The sequence below is a fragment of the Telopea speciosissima genome, chromosome 10, assembly GCF_018873765.1.
Source record: "Telopea speciosissima isolate NSW1024214 ecotype Mountain lineage chromosome 10, Tspe_v1, whole genome shotgun sequence".
Classification (NCBI taxonomy): domain Eukaryota; kingdom Viridiplantae; phylum Streptophyta; class Magnoliopsida; order Proteales; family Proteaceae; genus Telopea; species Telopea speciosissima.
The window spans coordinates 13415416-13433285 of record NC_057925.1 but is presented as its reverse complement, the minus strand read 5'-3'; the positions used below and the strand labels follow the sequence as shown (position 1 = coordinate 13433285).

Genomic DNA, 17870 nt, shown 5'->3' with positions numbered 1-17870 from the left:
AACTAACTACTTAATATTAAATAAACTTACTACTACTAATTAACTGCTTAATATTAATTAATTATTAAATAAGATATACGTAACAGAGTGTGACCTACGCCAGTATTCCGATGAGTGTGGCCGACGCCAAAACTCTCATGAGTGATGAGTCTATCTCTGTCCTCATCAAAACAAGGGTATAATGTATTTTCATATGGGGAGCAGAGAGCTAGATTTGTGAGACAACTGGCGTAGGCCAATCTCCCAGACAGTTTTTTTTTTTCCTTTTCTTAAACGTCACCTTCCATTGTTACATGAAAAATTACCTAAAAAAAAAAACCAAATCCAAAATACCAATGAAAAAAGCAAAAGGCTATTTGAGTGGGAACAACTTCCCTACACTGTTTGTGTTAAAAGCCTATGTCATCAATATAGACCCTTTCCTATTATGTCAAAGCACACCAGCTAGGTTTTGATGTGGCTCCACGTTGAACCCTTTGGAATCACGTTCCAAGTTGCTATATTTATGGATGGTCATGTCATCTATCGTCCTTGCCTGCTAAACCTATTATTTATCTCAATCCTAATAAGAGTTTCTATGGTTACTCCTCCAAAATTAGAGGTACCAAAACCCAAAAAAAACCCAAAATTAGCACAAGTGAAACAACAGGTACTCCTATACTTAGTTCCAATTAATCTTAATCTCGTTTAAAAAAAAGAAAAAAAAGAAAAAAAAAAAAACCCGAAAGTCTTCCTTTCGTGGGTCCATTTTCGGGTTTTAAGTATCTGATGAATATGGAATGAAGTATCGGTATTGATCGAGCCCTATACAGATACTTAGTCGATTCTAAATTGGGTATCAGTATCAAGGGTAAAATCATCAAAAACTCAATGCTTAAAGAAAAGTAAAGATGAAATTATCCGATCCACACTGATACTGGATGATTCGAATCAATATCAGTTTGTCAATCAGCCGATCCCAATACCTATATCTCTTATTGTTCATAGAGTTTTAATGACACATTATTGTGAGACCCCCAAGATTATGTCATTTTTTTTTTATTTGTTTTCCTTTTTCTTTTTATGATTCGACGGCCCGTTCTTTGCATGAGAGTGTAGGGTCACACACATTCGTCAGCCAATGAGAGCACACTGTGATACATTAGAGAAGGAATTTCAGCCATTCATGGGGACGAGGCAATCATTACGACCTCCACTGTGTTTGGGCGTGGCCCCTGCGTTCCACATATGGAACTTTTCTTCTATTTTTTAAAGACAAATTGCGAACCATATAATCTTCTGGAAGCAACTTGTTCCAATCCTGGGGTTGTCCTTGAGAAAGATGGCTGACGATGATCTTATGTGTTATATTGGTCCCACAAGTTGGGCATTGTAAATTTACCCTTGAGTCCCTGACTGTGTTAGCGGATTTCAAAAGGTTCAAATTTCTTCGACCAGTGGAATTACGAAGATACCCTTGCATTGCCATCCATCGTATATATTCCCGTGTTAAGAGGTCCGACTTACTGCCCCGAACCGACTCTTATCGTCTTATAAATCAAGAGAGAAAGAAAAGAGAAAAAAATAAAAAAATAAAAAAAAAATGAAAAAAAGAGATTAAATATAGATAAGTCAGGTTCGTGTGGAAAAAGATTGTTGTTCAATGGACAAAGCACCCTGAAACCCTAGATTTCTTCCCCAAATTCAATCTCTCCCTCGGGGATTTTGGGTCTTGGAGGAACTTAAAAAAGGGTTTTCGATCGGCAGAGGAATCGATCGACCTTTGCAGCGGAGAATCAAATCTCCGTAGATCTGACTCAGAAGGTGAATTTTCTTCCACAATTTCCCTTATCTATCGTCTAAAGCTATAAGATTACTTATCAATTTACAAATAAAGGCTGCAGCGGATCCGATCACGTGTTTACTGCGTTTTAGGATTTTCTGTTTTGAAGGAAATTTGTTGTATTATTGATTTTCTCTTCTCCCTCCCCATGTCAGTGTTTAGGAACTTTGGGGGAAAACAAGATCGCCTGGGAAGGAAGGGGAAAAAGAATAAAAAAGAAAAAGTCGAATTATTAAATTTAATTTTGTTTAATTTCATCGAGCCGTAAATATTTGACCTTGCCTTTTGTATTCTGCTAGAAGTTTACTATTTGTATAAATTTGTTGTTGACTACTGGTTTTTGTTCAGTATTTTTCCGATTGGTTCCTTCTGCTGGGATGGATTTTGTTGTTTGACCAGGGCAGTCTTTCCGATAGGCTTTGAATGCTGATAGTTATTCGTTTCCTCGATCGAAACCATTCCACAACTAAAATAAAAAGACGTACCATTATTCCCTTGATCATAATCTGAACCTCATACAGACTATTATCATTGGCTGAATCTTATTCAAATTATGTTTGCTTGGGAAGCTGGTCCTGCTTGTGTGTATGATAGGAAATCATTGTACAATTTTAATGCCATAGGTTTGATATAAATAATCTAGTCGAAACTCTTATTTTTGATAGAGTTTAATTTCAAAAGAGGAGTTTGCCATGTAGTATATATGTAAATCTTACTAGTCTTACTAGAATAAAAGACAATTTTACCTCGTCAGAGCATAGTTCAAAATCTTGCCAAAATTTCTCCGAAAATTCGGAAATTTTGGCTAAGCCGAGACGAGATGCTATGTCGAAACGAAAAAATGCAATATTTTGTAAATTACAGTCATCTTGTTTCGGAAATTTCAGTCTAAAAATGCACCATTCCGTCGAAATTTCGGCATTTTACACCCCAAAATGGCCAAGCAAAACTCATAGAAAAAATTACAATATTTCGGCTAAATTTTGCCGAAATTCCGGTCTGGCCGAAATGGCCTTTCGAGATGAGATTTAATACTATGCTTCAAAGTAATCCCTTTTAAAATGGAAAGCTAGCAGTGGGAGCCATTATCTGAATATTGACTTCTTGTAATCATTACAGATACTACAAAAATGTAGGGATTTTTCTTTCTTTTAGGGGTTTTCAGGGACGGAAAAAATTCCTTTTAGGTGGTTTATTGGAAGCTGAGTTTAGCTCACTCATAAGTTATGTTATCTCTTTCTTGCTAATTTAAGATTAATAGAAAGGTACTTATGATTGGTTCCACAAAATAGAAGACTATATTCATTGAAGAAGTAAATCTGAGTGGTTTTTTTATTTTTTTTTATTTATTGGGGAAAAAAGTTCTCTTAGTGCCGTCTTCCTTCTATTGTAACTTAGAAAATAGCCTATAAGCAAGCAATTCCTACTTGCTTTTATGGCAGAAATTACTTTATAAATAGGTTGTCAAGCTATATGATCTTATGTAAGTGGTGCATTTTTGTTAACACATTGGCCAACTACCATGATCTGCTGCTCCAAACACATTCCATGTCATCAGCAGTTCTCTTTCAGTTCTTGGTGCAAATTTCTCAAAAATCTTTCATGTTTGTAGTCATCATCAGTTGTCCCCCCCAATAAGATTAGGGTAATCTTTATTATATTATAGTGGCAGAGAAGGGTATATTTTCTTAGTTTTAAGATACAATTGAATAATATTTGTTTAATTATCAGATGAAATTGAATTTACTTGACTCAATGTTGCCATCTATTTGCCCACAGAACTTTGCTCCCTTACCCCTCTGTTGATTTTAGCTTTTGTGATGAATGCATGCTTTGTGTAGATTTAATGGTATTTGCTGGTGTTAAAGTTGTGTTGTTTGCAGGTAAAAGGTGCATTGTGCATATATTTGATGGATGATGACTGTTCGGATGGATAACTTGGCTGCTCCTTCATCACGGGAGCTTGTCCAACGTCTTCACAAGAAGGTATATTATTGCTTTTGTGGTACATGTTGCATCTTTTAATTTTTTAATTTTGTTTTACAATGTATTGCATGAATAAGAAATTTGTTTCCTTCCAGTAGGTCAAGCATGTGGTTTTTGTGCTATGTAAAGCCAGATCTTGGATCACAAGGATAGTCTTGTGATCTGGCAGCTAATTACCAATACATCCCCTACCCATTCCTTTCCTGTTCACTTGAAATGTTGGAAAACCCTTGTTATTGCATTGTTACTTTCTGAGAATTGGGCAATAGTCTGTTGGATTACCAGTTCACTAATTATTAATATACGTTTATGTATGTTGGTGTCTGTATTTGACTGCTAGGGATTTCTGTGACCAGAAATTTTAAATCAATTGAATATATTATGAATTGGGGGGGGGGGGATAGTCGGTGCTGAGTGTGGTGTTTATGTTGATTGAGAAATAAAGAAGGTTTGGTAGCGATCCCAGGTTCAATAACCTTGATTATGGAATTCAAGTGCTAAACTTTAACATTTAAAGATAATGGCGATTTTGTAAATATGATGAACAGTTTTGATGACTAACGAGTACGTAGAATAGAGTAGGAATCTAATTGGAAACAATTATTTTAATGGGGGTAACTCTGTAAATTCAAAGACTAAAATGAAGATCTTGCAACAAAATCAGAATCCTTAATAGACGCGATCGTAGGGAGATGAGAACACATCCAAAAGTGAGCAATTTTAATAACAAAGGAAGAAGTAAGAAACATAGAAGATGTGACTTGAAGAGTCTCACTGCAAACCTAGGCTAGAATCTCACTAACCAGTAACCACCCTAGCATCTCACTAGTAACAAACATCTCACTGCAGTCTTGTCTTTCACAGAAGAATGGTAAAAACCAAATTTCATTCAAATTCTTAACCTTTTTTAATTCAAAGTTCTTACATGCTGCCCTTTTTTAGAGTGGTTGGGAGAGTTTTAGACTCATTGAGACTTTCTCCTATATTGACCTATACATTTACAAGGACTTACATTGGGACTCTTTTCAAGATATTTAATGAACTTTTCATTTTCAAGGTCTTTCACAACTAACAATGAAACTAACCTATTGACATCCCCAAGACTTCAAAATTTTAGAGGACTAGATATAACTAATTAGAAAAATTCGTATGAGCCATTTATCACTCATATATGGGCTTTCAAAATAGGCCCATTACAATAGAAAACATAAAAATTACCAGCCCATATAACCTATTAGGCTCTTTATTTAACCCATTAGACTAGGATTTGGGCTTGTTCCGGCGTGAATACTTGTATTGGAACTTCTCTTGATCTACATCTAGGTCTTATATGATATTTCGAAGAAGGCCCATCTTCTTTGACCCATGATACTTACTAGTGGCAGTAAACCGCAAGGCAAGAATGGAGGAAACTCGTTCAGTGTAATACCAATTGCCTTTTTGAATGCAAGCCAAAAAAAAAAAAAAAATGAGAATTGCAAAGTAAAGTTGAACAAAAAAATCCCTGATATCAGATAGGGAGGTAGTTATAGGTTCAGGTTTGAGGTCAAGAAGATATTCCACAACTTCCTTTGAGTTTTAACCTGGGACTCAGTATAATGGGTCGCCTCCATGAGAGGTACTGGTACCCTAGGCCGCAGGACAGAAGAGGATGCAACTAACAAGATGAACTCGATTCTGTAGATCGACTGTTACCCCTAGAAACATCGCATAAGTAAATAATGTGAAATACTCCAAAAATTCACATAAAAATAAGGGGTGAAGATGATAATATCAGATGTAACAGAGAATTAATGGAGAGAATCAGAATTGGAGATTGAAGAATTTGAAACAGTACTAGAAAGAGACATTAGATAGAACAGTGTGATGGTCTCCAACGAGAGCAACCATCACCTTTTTATTAAAATTCCAATCTCTTGAACCAATGGTTACATGTATATTTAAAGAAATCAAAACTAATCTCTATCATCTTTATCATACTCTATTTTGGCGATAGAGCTTGAATCAAATTCAACTCGTCGACTCAACCCAATGGTGCTAACTGTGGGGTAGGGTGGGGGAATTACAATATGAATAAATAGCAAATGACAAAATAGCCCTAAATTAAAAAGGAAATTCCTAACTATCCCTATGTCTAGTTGCAGCATGGTCATTTCTCTGTTGGGGTTGGGGTAGTTGGTTGGCATTAGGAGATGTTGGAAATTGTATACTTTCCGATCCTTTTGGTTCCTCCTTTTTATCCAGGGAGTGATATTTCTTATTCTTAGAAAAATAATTGATGGGTGGTTGGCATCTTTATTACTCTGGATTTGGAAATATGTGCTTTATTTTTGTTTGAGTTCTCTTTATTTTAGAACTTTGAGTTACTGTTTATGGGTGGACATAATTTTGTTCTCGTTAGTATGTTTTGGCCCTTTTAATGCCCAATACTTGTTTCAGTTCTTTCTTCTGTATGTAGACTGGGAGTCATGGTGATTCCTTGATATAAGAAGTGAACGGTCTTTAACAATAAATTCTTTTTCATGTTAAAAGTGATAAGTTTAGCAGTGTATTTGATTGAATTGTTCTTTGCACAGAATATCGAGTTGGAGAATAAGCACCGGAAGTCAGTGCAGGCAAGAATTCCCTCAGATCCCAATGCATGGCAACATATGCGTGAGAACTATGAAGCCATAATTCTTGAGGATCATGATTTTTCTGAACAACATGATATAGAATATGCGCTATGGCAGTTGCACTACAGGAGAATTGAGGAGCTGAGATCACATCTCAGTGCTGCTCTAGCTTCTACAGGGTCGACCACTTCTCCAGGTGTGAAAGGACCCGCTCGTCCTGATCGTGTTGCTAAAATCCGTTCTCAGTTTAAAACTTTTCTTTCAGAAGCAACTGGATTTTATCATGATCTAATATTGAAAATTAGAGCAAAATATGGGCTGCCTCTGGGTAATTTCTCCGATGATCCGGAGAACCAAACCATTATGGCAAAGGATGCAAAGAAGTCTGCTGAGATAAAGAAAGGCTTTCTGTCCTGTCATCGTTGTCTGATATATTTGGGTGACCTTGCACGTTACAAAGGATTATATGGGGAGGGTGATTCTAAAGCTCGTGATTATGCAGCGGCTTCAAGTTACTACATGCAAGCTGCCTCACTGTGGCCTTCGAGCGGCAACCCCCATCATCAGGTTTTCTTTCGTTGGGTTCTCTTGTCATGCTGTATTTAGATTTGAACAAATTTTTCTGTGGGCATATCAATTTCAATTTCTAATTCTTGGTTCGGTTATGATTCTAATCTTTTGCATGGGATGTATCCTTTACCGGTTCTCAGCTTGCAATACTGGCTTCTTATTCTGGAGATGAGCTGGTGGCAATTTACCGCTACTTTAGGAGTCTGGCAGTGGATAATCCTTTTACTACTGCAAGGGACAACTTGATTATCGCATTTGAGAAGGTATTACTTTGTGCATGAGAACTGGTGAGATGAGAAATATTTGTTATGTATGTATTGTGTGTCGTGCCCTTTGGTTGGCCTTTTCTTTTGGCTAAGCTTCACGAGTCTATCATGTAGTTGAAAGTCATGCTAGACTCATAAATTTTTTTAACAGTAGATGGCTATAGTTTTGGGCACTGCTTATATATATGAGTGTAGATAAATATATATGTTTAAATGTTGATAGTCTTCGTTTTTTCCTTTCGTTTTTATTTTCTTTTTGATTATGTACATACGCTGTATCAATAGTTTGTGTCCATAGACAATAATGATCCATCTTCCTCTCTCTAGGTATAGATCTTTTACTTGATTTGCTTTTTCTATATTCTTTAGTTCTAATTTATAATTAGACTGTATTACAATAATTGGTATTATGCATGAGAATGAATTTGTCAGTTGAGCTTAGGAATATGGAGAACCTTGGAATTTTACTTGTGGAAGTTGAGACGGCAGGCTGCTAGACATTGTATCCATAGTTGTCAAAGCGTCATCAAGGAGGCTCCTAGGCGATCAGGCTCTTTCTTGGGTCCAAGACGACAGCATGCTTGTTGATACTTCTTGAGTTTACGTTGATTTATGTCTATTGTTTTGTTTTTTGATGAATATTCTTATATTATAGCCTATGCTTTGTTTATTATATGTTATCACTGCTATTTTACATAATAGGGTTCCTAGGCGATGCGTAAGTGTACGCTTTGTCGCCTAGGTGCCCCTCCAACGTCTTTCCCTAGTTGCAGCGACAACTATGATTGTATCCATATTATCTGTTTTTCTGTTAATTGATGGGTTTCAGGTCACTCCGTATATGATGACAGCAATCTTTGCTTAGAAGTTTCAAACTTCAACAGTGAGGATTATCAGGAGAAGTCTAGTATGTAGTGAAATACAGAGTTGTTGTGGACCTGGACACTAATGACACACCCATCCAGACTCTAGAGGTTCCCACGTCAGATGAGTGGTTTGGATTTGCCACGTCAATTTCAAAATGTCTTAGTGATGTTTAGCTGTTTGGAAAATGTGAATCTCATTTTGGATTTCCAAGAGGGAAAGGGGGAATAAGCTTTAAGTGGCTTTTATGGGTAGGTTGTATAGTTATGAAATGGAGATCCATAGTGCTTTTGGAATGAGAAAAGACATGAAACCCTCAGGTATATAAACTATTGTAGTGTTACTATGTGGATTTCTGCTGAGCATTTTTGACCATTTGGTAGCCTCTTCTAATTTCGATGTTAGGAGTTAGCAGAGTAGATAATAGCGATCATATTCTCTTGAGCCTAAGCATAGTTGTCAAGGCATCGCCTTGGCGTCCAGGCAGATTTTTTGGGGTCTAGGCGACTATCGGCTAGTGGTATTGAACCAGGTTTGGCCCTTATTTATGCTACGTAAGGTATTATTCATAAATTAACAAATACCCCCTATTTGAATTCAATAAAAATAGTTACAAATTCAGATTCCAAAAGGATAAAAAGTCAAACCCCTAGTTCAGGAACAACAATTGAATTTTTGGCAGTAGGTAAAATTTTGAACTTTTGTAATGTTGGGGTTTTTCTTAAATTTAAATATTCCATAAATTTTAATATGGTAAAACATTGCTAAAAACCAAAAGAGCAGTAAAATATTCATTTGTTTTGACATCTAAAAAAATTATTTTCATTTAGAGCGATTTTGACAGCATTTGCGCACACCAAATAAGGTTTGAACCGAACATAACTCCTTCAATATAAGTCAGATTTAAACAATCTTGTATTTGTTGAAATGCTGGTTTTGTGCTCTACCTAATATGAAAAATCTCATGTAAAAATAAAATTATTTGACCATTCAAATTTCTTAGAAAACAAGAACATTTATCTAAGTTGAGAGCAGTTTAATTACTTATAGATAAAATCATATTTTCGAAGAATAGTATAAACCAAATGTGAGACTAGGTATACCAGGACAATGTTCAATTCCAAGAACAGTATAAAAGCAAATGTATGTTTTGATTGTTTCGAACTATCAATAGCTTGCTTCTTCAGTTCTGCTGTTTTCTAGTTATATGTTGATTTTTGATGACGATGTGATGTAATGTTGATTTTTAATCACTTGATGTGACTTAATGTTGATTTTTGATGACTTGATGTGGCGTAATGTTGATTTTTGATGACTTGATGTGGCTTAATATTGATTTTTAATGATATAAGGTATATATTGTAGCATACTAAATAATGTTAGAAAAGAGGGGACATAAAAAATAACACTTGGGTGCCTTGACATCCTAGGCAACGCCTAGGCGGGCACCTTGTCGCCTAAGCGCTTAGGCACCCCTCCACCGCCTTGGGTCACCTTTCCGCCTTGGCAACTATGAGCTAAGGGAATATAGATCAGCCAAGGATCTCCAACAACCAGAAAGTAAATTGAACAGAATAGCACTCTAAAAGGAAATCCAGACTAGGATTAAAGGATTAAATCTGTAACCATTCAAAGGCAGGTCAGACGGGCTTGAAAATTCAGTTGAGTAGTCTTAAGCGGAATTCATGCTGACAAAAGGTCTCATTGATCTGAGATCAGTTTGGGTGGGGGGTGGGGGTGGGGGTGGGGGGGGGACACAAACTCCTAATGGCACTAGGAAAACAGGGCAGAGAAATATAACCTGATTTCTAGCTATACTCAACTCCGAACAAAATTCAAGAGATCAGATAGTTAGAAACTAAGGGACCATATTTGTTGCAATTCAGTTGAGATACTAGGGAGTTATTACAGATTGTAACTTATCAAAAGTAAAGCCAAAACAGGGTTTGGTGCAATCCGGGTTGGGTTAACTTTTATTGGATCGCTTGCAGGCCCGCCCAAGCAAGGAATCACTCAAATCCCAGTTTTTATGGCGGAATAGTAAATAATTCAATGTCCAAAGGAGGATGGCAGTTTTGTAAATAAGTTGAAGTTCATAAAGGGATGACAGAGTTAAAAGTATTCAGAACTCCCAAACAAAAGCAATGGATTTGTAAAGTGCTAGTGGAAAGGGTAAACTAGGAAATAAAATAAAAATAAGGACAAAGGAAAATAAGGGAGAAAGAGAGGGGTATTAAGGAAAACTACAAATAATAAAATAAAGGAACAAAGAATCGTGGAAAAAGGGGGATTAGAGAGGTCGTCTTCTACCTGAGGCAGAAACCAGGATTGATCGAAAGAGGAAAACTCATTCGATAGGGATCCATTTGACCTGGAAGTACTGAGGCAAGATCCTTTCTACTGGCCCTCCTAATGAGATCCATATCGAGTTGGAATAAGAGGCAGTATATTGGTTGGACCAGTTTGAAACCACACCAGGCGATCTTCACAGTTGCAGGTTTCTACAAGTGCTCGAATGTCACAGTTAGGGAAGCTTCTGGGCATGAGTTTCTAAAGTATGAATCACCTTAGGGTGATGATTTAACTCTTGAAATATGAGGCTGAAGGAATAGCGTTTAAGGGGGAAGTAAAACAGAACCTTGGATCATAGATGTCAAGGCGTCGCTTAGGCGTCCAGGTGGATTTCTAAGTGTCTAGGTGGCTGCCGCCTTATTGTAGGGCCCCTTGCATTGGTTAAATAAATGTTTTTATATTTGTTAATTATTTACTAAAGATATTATTCATAAATAAGCAAATACCCCCTATTTGAATCCAATAAAAATAGTTAAAAAATCAAAGAGTAAACATCTTGTACACCCCCTGAGGTTTGTTCACCTGTCATGTAGCCCCCAAGATTCTTAAACCTTACTTACAGCCCCCTTGGGACTGACGGAATACCCATTCCATTAGGGTGAACCTGTTAAGTGATGATGTCAGCAGGCCATAAATTCGTAAAAGGCCAAAATACCCTTATGGCGATAGGAGTTTACCATAATACCCTTTTGGATAAATTAGAATCTATTGGAAGAAAAAATCAAGTTTGAGTGTGTTTGGCAGAGAATGGTTGCAGAGACGCCGGAAAAGAGGGTGGCGACGCCTTTAGTCTGGACGATCTTGACGCCGAGGGCAATGGAGCCCATTCTTGATGGTGAAGGTGGCGACGCCTGGAGCACTGAACCCTGCCGCTGCCGACAGTGTAGCAGGGAAGCGAACGGACAGGAGAACCAGCTGAGAACAAGAAGAATCAGAAAGGTAGTGGTATCTTGGAAACCCATCAGAGAAATTGAGCAGAGCTGGAAAAAGGATTAAAATAGAGAACAACAAATAAAGACCAGGTGGTAACCAACAAGATTAGTTTTTTCTTGGGTTTTACTGAATAACTTCATTTTCTCTGAGAAAAACAAATAAAGACCAGGTGTAAACGGCAAGATTAGGTTTTTTTTTTTTTCTTCCAGGTTTTAGTGAAAAACCTCTCTTTGAACGAAATAGGTTGCTCTTTATAACCTGCAATTTTTTTCTCTCTCTTTGAACGAAATAGGTTGCTCTTTATGACCTGCAAGAGATGTTTTTGACAAATCGATAGCTCTTGGCTATTCATCATTGAAGGAAAATGAGAAAGTACAGTTTCTCTCAGCAAATGAGGCGTTGAGGATTTATTTTAAAAATGAAAATAAAAATGAGAAGAAGAAGAAGAAGGAAAAATCGGTTTTGGTTCTTCTAGAGGTCAGTGGCCATGGGCTGGAATAAGGGAGAAATGGGTTTTTTTGTTTTTTGGGTTCAGAAATGGAGATGGGTTTCGGTGGTTTGGGTGGTGCTGGTGTCTCGGTGGAAATTGGGGGCTTGGGATGATGTTCTCATGGCACTGCGATGCGCGGGAGAAGGGGAGATAGGGCCATGCGTCCCAGTGACAAACAATATGGACGCTTGCAGATTGGTCCAGAGTTTAGTGGTGGGAGAGGGCGAGGGATGGGGAATGGGTATCGGAGACGAAGAAGAAGGGGACAAAGGGGAATGGGGAGGAGGGGAGGAAATTACAAAATAAATCCTTGTTTTAAGTAATTTGTAAGTAATGTGAGAGGGTAAATAAGTCCGGTTACAAGTAACTGTATTGGTTACAAACAGATTATGGAAGAAGATGTACAAAGGTTATTTTGGTCTTTTACATTGTTACACTAACACCTAACTAACACTGTGAGGTTAATGGGTCTGTAAGTAAGGTTTTAAAAATCTTGGGGCCTACATGGCAGGTGAACAAACCTCAGGGGGTGTACAAGAGGTTTACTCAAAATCAAATTACAAAAGGATCAAAATTCAACCCCCTAGTTCAAGAACAAAAATTCCATAAATCTTAATATGGTAAAACATCGCTAAAAACTGAAAGTACGGTATAATATTCATTTGTTTTGATATGTAAAAAAATATTTTCATTCAGAGCGATTTTGACAGCATTCGCGAACACGAAATAAGGTTTGACCGGAACATAACTCTTTCAATATAAATCAGATTTAAGCAATCTTGGATTTGTTGGGAAGTTGGTTTTGAGCTCTACTTATTACAAAAAGTCTCATGTAAAAATAAAATAATTTGATTAATCAAATTTCTTAGAGAACAAGAACATTTCTCTAAATCGAGAGCAGGTTAATTACTTATTGAGAACATCATATATTCTAAGAACAGTATAAACCAAATGTGAGACTAGGTATACTTGAAAATGACCAATTCCAAGAACATATAAACCAAATTTGTGTTTTGATTGTTTCACACATATAATTGATATATTAAAAAAATAATACTGGAACGCAATTTAGGCCGCTTAGGCGTATAGTTGTCAAGGTATCGCCTAGGCGCCTTGGTCGACTTGGGCGCCTTGGTGCCGCCTTGATTTTTGCCCCTCTCTAGTGCTTTGGGTTGCCTAGATGCCGTGACAACTATGCCGTCGGTGCCTAAGTGCTTTGGAAGGACCTCAAACGCATTGGATCGCCTAGCGCCTTGACAACTATGCCTTGGATAACCTTGGTTACCGCTAGAACAGGACGGAGGAGGAAGAAGAGAAAAAAGAGAATCTCAGAGGAGAGAGAAGAGAAGACCAGGGGAGGGGAGGGGAGAGAGAAGGTCGCGCAACGTTGCTACGCCATTGTACCTCACCGGTAACAATAAACAAAGCTTGTTCATCCAATCTGAAATTTGCGTGGGTTACAACCTTGTATTTAAAGACCCAACAAATAAAGACTCCTAACTAGGACTGATAACTGAAATAAAATCCTAAATAAAACTCTAAATAGACTTAAACCAGCTACACGCTATCTTTAATTCAACCCTATCTAAGACTCTATCAATAGCAATAAAAGGAGATTATAAATTACTCAAACTTCTAATCGACCCAGTTTCAGATAAACCCGACTAATAAAACAAAGATATCCTACTAAACCCAAAACTTAATTGGGCTTGGTTCATCTCCCTCTGGATACCCAGATGGGTTTGGATCGGTCCAAGGCAGTACACCTGCATCAGGGTTGCCGCAAGCTTCGGTGAGAAATAGACTGACCTGGTGAACTTAAAGTAATGAATATAAAATTTGATTCAGATGAGATACCAAGAAGTTATAACAGATTGTAACTTACCTAAAGTAATAGCCTTAACAGGGACCTATTTGATGCAATTCAGATGAAATACTAGGGAGTTATAACAGATTGTAACTTACCAAAAGTAATAGCCAAAACTGGGTTGCCACAAGCTTCAGTGAGGAGTAGACTGACCTGGTGAAATTAAAGGGATGAATATAAAATTAGGAGGGATAGAGAAGCAGAAATACGACGCTACTGGACTCTCACCAGTCAGCCACCTGAGAATCTCACCAAGCAATACTGCAAAATTTTTACAGCACTTGATCAATGCTCTACTCCTAAAATATTGGTTGCCATGTTTTTTTTTTTTTGGGGGGGGTGGGTGTGTGTTGTCTCTGGTCTCACAACATATACATAGGATCCAATCAAATACTAACATGGAATTCTCAATTACTAAAACCAAAGTTAAAACAAACCCCCTGAGCTAGCCCTTCCTCCTCTTCTTTTCTGCTGTATCAATTGATTAGTGAAGTGAAAGATTGAGCTGTTTTACTGCTTTTCATGTATTATCAAAGGGTTTAATGTATGCAGTGTAGTTTTGCTTTAGTGACCCTATAAATTCTTTGAGGTAGTCTTCGATTTACATTTTATCTGTTGCAGAACCGTCAGAGCTACTCACAGCTACCTGGGGAGACAAAGAATTCTGTCAAGGTTGTTCCTGTGCGAATGACTGGGAAAGGAAGAGGAAAAGGGGAAGCAAAAGTTTCATCAAAAGATACCAAACCTGAAGTCACTTCCAAGGAGAGAACAGCTACTACACATGAGACTTTTAAAGCATTTTGCATTCGATTTGTCCGGCTAAATGGCATTCTTTTCACACGGACTAGGTCTTTAATCTCAAACCTGAAAACTCTGCTTCTACTTACATGTTAGAATGATGTGGCTTACAAGCTAATTATGTCTGCAAATGCTTAAGTAACACAGTCTTTTCTTTTCATTTTCATTGTTGTGTTTCTTCAGCTTGGAGACCTTTGGAGAAGTCTTCTCTTCAGTCACCAGCGATCTGCAAGAGCTTCTTTCTTCTGGGCCAGAGGAGCTAAATTTTGGTTCAGATACTGTTGAAAATGGTCTTGTCATTGTTAGGCTTGTAGCGATTCTTATATTCACAGTACATAATGTAAATAGGGATGTTGAAGGGCAATCATATGCTGAGATATTACAGCGTTCATTTCTACTTCAGAATGCATTCACTGCTGCATTTGAGTTTATGGGACACATCCTAAAGAGATGCATACATTTGCAGGATCCTTCATCAAGTTATCTCCTGCCTGGTATTTTGGTTTTTGTTGAATGGTTAGCTTGTCGACCAGATATTGCAGCTGGCAATGACTCCGAGGAAAAACAAGCTGCTGCTAGATCATTCTTTTGGAATGAGTGCATATCCTTCCTAAACAAGCTCATGTTGAACAGTTTAGTCTCTGTTGATGATGACAAAGATGAGACTTGCTTTTTCAATATGAGCAGGTACGATGAGGGGGAAACTGGCAACCGACTTGCATTGTGGGAAGATTTTGAGTTAAGGGGGTTCTTGCCTATTCTTCCAGCGCAGCTAATATTGGATTTCTCGAGAAAGCATTCCATCGGCAGTGAAGGTGGGAACGAGGAGAAAAAAGCTCGTGTTCAAAGGATTATAGCAGCCGGAAGGGCCCTTGCAAATGTAGTACGGATTGATCAGCAAGGAGTATATTTTGACCAGAAGCTGAAGAAATTTGCTATTGGTGTTGAGCCTCAAATGGCTGATGATTTCATGCTTTCTAGTTCAGATATAACCATGTCAAATGGAATGTCACCAGATTTTCCTGTGGATAAAAAAATGAGTTTGGGTATTGTGCAATCAAAAGCACAGTATGTGGAAGGAGAGGAAGAGGATGAAGTGATTGTGTTTAAGCCAACGGTTGCTGAGAAACCTGCCAGCATGGTTGCTCCAAAGTGGCAGATGCTTGAGACTACTGAAAATGCTTCACGAGGTGAATGGAGTAGTTATATGAGTACTCATTCGGCCCCTCTGAATAATCTTTCATTGCAGAATGCTTTGGATACCAGTTCTCAACCACCTGCTTCTTTTGCTAATATTATCCCTCAGCATCTGCAACCGATTAATATAAGTGCTTCAAAGTGGCTTGCAGAAGAACATGATTCTCTTGCTAATGGGATTATGAATCTCGGCTTCGCTGGCAATGGGCCAGTTCCCAAACATGACATGCAGGGTACCTTTGGTGTTGTACAGTCTCATGCGCCTACACTTGCCCTTCCTCCTGTGAATACAACTAATAGAAATATGTTATCTGGTCTAACAAAAGTCCCAGAGGCTGAGATACCATCAAAATTTGATTCGATCATGTCTTCAGGAGCAATTGCTGATAATTTAATGGTGAAGCTCTCGTCAGCCTTGCCACCAAATTCAAGGAAGAACCCTGTGAGTCGACCAGTTAGGCATTTTGGGCCTCCACCAGGTTTTAGTCCTTTTCCTCCCAAGCATTTCGATGAACCCATGGCCGGTTCAGATTTGAAGAATGAAAATTTACCAATGGATGATTATAGCTGGTTGGACGGATATCAGTTGTCATCTTCGACCAACGGCATCGCACAGAACTCTATGAGTCATATGACAAATTTGACCCCACATCTCATGAGCAGCAGTGGCTTGACTGGGGCAATCAACTTCCCTTTTCCTGGAAAGCAAGCTCCTAATGTGCAGGTGCAAGTGGAAAATCAGAAAATCTGGCAGGAGTACCAGCTTCAGGAGCAACTGAAACTATACCAAGGACAGCAGCATCAGCAGCAGCTCCAGCATGGGAATCAGCAATTTACTCCGCTGCCGGAGCAATACCAGGGACAGTCTTTGTGGGCTGGTCGTTTCTTTGTGTGAGGTCCTTGTCAGAGCATAGCTGGTAAGATATTGCTTGTTCCTGCATTGCTTGAGATTCATGGTGTTTTTCCCCTCTTTTCCCAAGCTTCTAGATTATTGATTGTATATTTGCTGATTAGATTTTTTCCTTTGTTCGTGAGGTTGCCAAGAATCTGTAATGGTGATTGCCCTGCAGCCTGGTGCTACTGGATTCGGCCTCCGCCTTTCCTGCAGCCCTTTCAATGTTACTAAGTTTCTGTTGGAGCATGGATGGTCTTGGAGTGCTGCGGGCACTTGCTTCTGATACAGGTGAGTCGCACCTATGCTAATTTACTTCTGGTCGGTGTTAAAATATCAGTTTAGTTTTAGTAAATATATTCCCAAATTGAATCAAAAGTATGTCCAAGCATAAAGCTACTTCATCTGTTTTGACGGGAACCATGGAGCCCCATAAGCATGTAGTTAGACTGAATTCAATTATTTTATTTTGTTTGCAGCGTGTGCCATGCGTTCCAGACCGGAGGAACCCAGATTGTTAAAGGGATAATAATGATTGGATATTCCTAAGAGTAAGTAAATGCCTTGTCAATGGGTTGGAGATTCTTAATGTTCATCAACATCTTGGACGGGTTTGGCGCCATATGTTCCAGGAAGTGTGGTGAAGTGAGAAGAATATTAAATGCTATTCTACTAATGCTGTGGAACTGGTCTTGCTATTGGAGCAATGTTAATTAGTCATTGTCATCATCACTGTCAGCAGCAGTAGTAGGTGGCTGATATCAAGTTAGATATACCATATATAGGGTTAGAGCTGCCTGCCTTTGAGAGGAGCATCAAGTGCTTGATATTTGCAGGGGAGGGGGGGGTTGGGTTTGGTTATGGAGAAGTCCAATGGGACTTTGAATGATAAATAAGTAATGAATTACATCATAGGTAAGTACTGCATTCTAGTTATGGTGTTGGCTTTCTGGATGAAGTACTGTTTATGGTTTTTCTTAATACAAGAACTCGATGGTAAGTCGATGCAATTAGTTTCCCTTCAAATCAGTTTGATTTGGAACTTGGATTATTCAGAGTGCCATCTTCTTTAAATCTCCTCTCTTTGTTGTTTTTTTTTTTGTATAAATAATTTTATTCTATTCATATCTTTCTGCTTATCCTAGATATCCAGTTTGGTACCTTTTAGATTTTACTTCTCTTTACCACTGGGATTATTGTGATAGATTTCTTACCCAT

General features: G+C 38.1%; 1 protein-coding gene across 3 annotated transcripts; it reads left to right on the top strand.

Moving 5' to 3' along the window:
- Nucleotides 1-1632: 1632 nt before the first annotated feature.
- On the top strand, nt 1633-17556 carry LOC122641926 (protein SMG7). Of its 3 annotated transcripts, none has more exons than XM_043835265.1 (8): nt 1633-1803; nt 3706-3808; nt 6385-6990; nt 7134-7256; nt 14387-14613; nt 14747-16677; nt 16805-16943; nt 17132-17556. In XM_043835265.1, exons 2-6 carry the CDS (start codon nt 3737-3739, stop codon nt 16653-16655), a joined length of 2937 nt encoding a protein of 978 aa, XP_043691200.1. In that variant the 5' UTR covers nt 1633-1803; nt 3706-3736; the 3' UTR covers nt 16656-16677; nt 16805-16943; nt 17132-17556. The 3 variants fall into 3 exon arrangements, with proteins under 3 accessions (XP_043691200.1, XP_043691198.1, XP_043691199.1); XM_043835263.1 differs by having other exon boundaries at nt 16796-16943; XM_043835264.1 differs by having other exon boundaries at nt 1633-1808; nt 3713-3808; nt 16796-16943.
- Nucleotides 17557-17870: the final 314 nt, after the last annotated feature.